Below are 3,102 nucleotides of genomic sequence, written 5' to 3'. Positions count from 1 at the left end.
AAAACTAATTAATTGTCGCCTTCCACCCGCGTTTACGTAATTAAACAAGTTTCAGGAGGCATTTTTCACAGCGCGCTCGTCTCATTTAACTGCAATCTCGTAAAAGCATTAGCCAATATTTTCCCCGGGAACATCTTCGTATCGAATAAGCACTTCTATCTCAATTACGTGTAATAACAGACGCGGCAATGGAACGTGAAGATTTTTAAAGAGCCGTTGTGGGATTCCCAGGTTAAATTGACACAGGATAGTTGGAACGAAATTTATCAATTATTCAACTATTTTTTTTCAGAATGATATTTTCCGCGCGGAGAGTATCAATGTCAATCGTTAGTGTCAATAAAAGAAAAGTTAAACGACGAGAAATTCGAGCGATCGATGCCGTTCCATTGCGATAACTGATGGAAAATTTTCCAACTAGACTGCGAGAATGTATTCGCTGTCGCAGAGACCATTGAAGAAATAATTGAACTACTAAATTGCATTGTACAGCTATCTCTAAAAATAATCGAACAGTTGTTAAATTGCATTGTACAACTGTTTCAAAAAATAATTGAACAATCGTTAAATTGCATTACCTGTACAATAATTTAAGAATGTAGTTTAAAAATGACATTTTTAAAGTGGCATTTGCGATAGCGGACATATACTTACAACATGGTCGAAAATTTTTCTTTGTATTCAAAAACAAAGATGCTTCATCTCAATTTCACTTGAACTCTGACGAGTTCCAGTGTCTCTTTAAAGTACGAAAAAGAAGATTACAAGGTGAAATGAAATAATTTTGCACACACCTGTACATTCTGCTATCACATATTTACAAATATAGTTTCGTCAATTTCTCAAACGGAACACTCTATTCTTCTACTTCGCACGTTTCAACTCTCTCCAACCAAAGATAACCCACAGCAGCTCTTCAAAAATCGTCACATTCCATCGTCTCACCCGTTACATACCAAAGTACACACACGAATTAAATTCCCTCTACTATGTTCCATTTTGTCAGCAAGCTAATTTGTACCCTCCCACGAGGAACATTCTCGATAGATTAATCTCGAAACAGGCAAGTATCGTCATAGAAAACAGGTCCCAAGAGGCAGAGATAAACTATCGACTCACCAAATTGTCCGGATGAAGATGGTGATGGCCGTAGTCCCTTGTGTTGCCCCTTGACCCGCCAGGTGAACTATGCCTGCGTCCTCTTCCGTTCTCCAACTCGTCGTCGTAGTCCTGCAAAAGAAAAAAGCAAACGAGCCTCCCCTTTATCGCGTTCTCCGACAGACAATAGAGAAAGAGAGAGAGAGAGAGTGAGAGAGAGAGAGAGAGAGGGTACTTTCTTCTCTCGAAAGGGGTACACAGGTTCGTCTATCGAGCCATCGAGCAGCACAGACATTTTCTGTACCTGGTTGTCGCACTCGTCGTCGTTGGAGAGGGCGAGATCGGAGGTCGTCACTTGATGCTGTTGAGCCCTCCTGCCGCCCACTCTGCAATCGCCAAAATTCCGATTTCAGACTACCCCCAACCAGTGTCGAGAGACCATCAAATTCTCCCTCTCGCTCTTTTTAGTCATTTTCATTTAGATTATAGCTATAGATTGACGTTCACCACTTTTCCAACATTCTTTCTTTTTTTTTTTCTGCTCTTCATCGTTCAGACGATCTCTACCTGTGTCCGTTTGATCTTCTGCTCTTTTTCTTTTCTTTTTTGCTCTTTCTCCTTCTTACGTGAAATTCCCCCAAGTGTTTTTTTTTTCTCTCTCCCGTGTAAGCCTGTACGTGTTAGTCAAGTGAATATTTCAAGCGATCCAATCGATTACCGTTCACCGAAAATAGACCGATTTCTCGAGCCGTAGGGACGCATGACCCGGATACTATCGCTACCGATATGGCGGCTTCGGTTCAACCGTACGGGAGAAAAGGTTTGCAGTTAAAGTCGACGTCTGCACAGGTGGCCGCTGATAATTCGACGATTCAGGGATGGAGTTTGAGATTGAAGAGGATCTCGTGACGCGAGATCGTTTCGATTTAAGGGCGAGAATAGAACTGTGTGTATTCTGACACGGTGAGGTTGGAGAGAAGAATGGAGCACATATGAGCGTGGGTACTGGCAATGCAGTTATTTACGTGCTTCTCATCGATTATTTAACGAGCCGGAATACATGATAACGGCCAATGAGAGTACACCCCCGCGGGTATCGCATGCCAAATTTATTTCCGCGGATGAACCACGTCCTTCGATGGAGTTTTAAGAGTAGCAGGTACCATCGATCGATTGGAACGACGTCAATCGTGTTTCCTTTTTTTCTTGGAGCTTTTGGTCAGTTTTTGGCAAAAATTCGTACACTCTTTTGTGATAAGATTCTGGTTTAATTAAGACGAATTCTGATTTAGCCAAGGTAATTTTTAAATACTTTAAGGAAAAGTATGTTGATCTTTGAGTCGAGAAGTTTGGACTCTGGTGAATTTGAAGGATTCGTGGAAAATAGTCAAACTTCTTTAATTGAAATGGTCCAACTTCTTCTTTCACCTCCTTTTTTGAGAGGAACTGGAAGAAACTTCCACTTTGGAGATGAAATAAACAAAAGAATTCCGTTATGGATGAATTTACTAAATTAACTCTGTTTTACTGTAGAAAATTGTTAATTTGACCCTAGAACATTCAAACAGGGTACTATCACGTCGACATTTACACTTAAAAAAATATCGTTAGATTTGTTTCGACCTTGAAGTAAACAACTTTTGCAATTTTAATTCGAACAAAGCTAGCAAAAATAAATGCAAATATTTTCATTATATAGAGTGCAGTATGGTAATTTCACCAACACACTAATTCCACGAATGTCACGAAGGATTAACGTTAGCATTTCAGAGGTAAATCTGTACAACAAAAGTGCACGAATTTTTGCATCAATGCCAACATTTCACGAGATTCACAAGCAATTAAAAAGGAATTCATATTTGATCGAAGTGTACTTTATACGTAAAAATGTCCTGACACAGAGTTTCTTTGTTAAATATTCCAGCAGCCGAGTTCGTCTCTGACGTTGACGTAGTAGAATGGAATAAAAATGAAGACTGAACTCCCTCCACTTGTCGTCACGAG

General features: G+C 39.9%; 1 protein-coding gene across 1 annotated transcript in view; it reads right to left on the bottom strand.

The window, feature by feature from the left end:
• The window catches only part of LOC108578552, a 74,896-nt gene that overhangs the window by 7,736 nt on the left and 64,058 nt on the right, over window positions 1-3,102 (bottom strand). The window contains exons 10-11 of the mRNA XM_017941911.1: window positions 1,403-1,484; window positions 1,120-1,230 (exon numbers count right to left, since the gene is read on the bottom strand). Coding sequence (XP_017797400.1) covers window positions 1,120-1,230; window positions 1,403-1,484 — 193 coding nt within the window. The remainder of the gene's footprint in view (window positions 1-1,119; window positions 1,231-1,402; window positions 1,485-3,102) is intronic.

The sequence above is a fragment of the Habropoda laboriosa genome, unplaced genomic scaffold, assembly GCF_001263275.1.
Source record: "Habropoda laboriosa isolate 0110345459 unplaced genomic scaffold, ASM126327v1 scaffold41, whole genome shotgun sequence".
NCBI lineage: Eukaryota > Metazoa > Arthropoda > Insecta > Hymenoptera > Apidae > Habropoda > Habropoda laboriosa.
The sequence above is the reverse complement of the archived record's forward strand: the minus strand, read 5'-3'. Positions and strand labels throughout refer to the sequence as shown.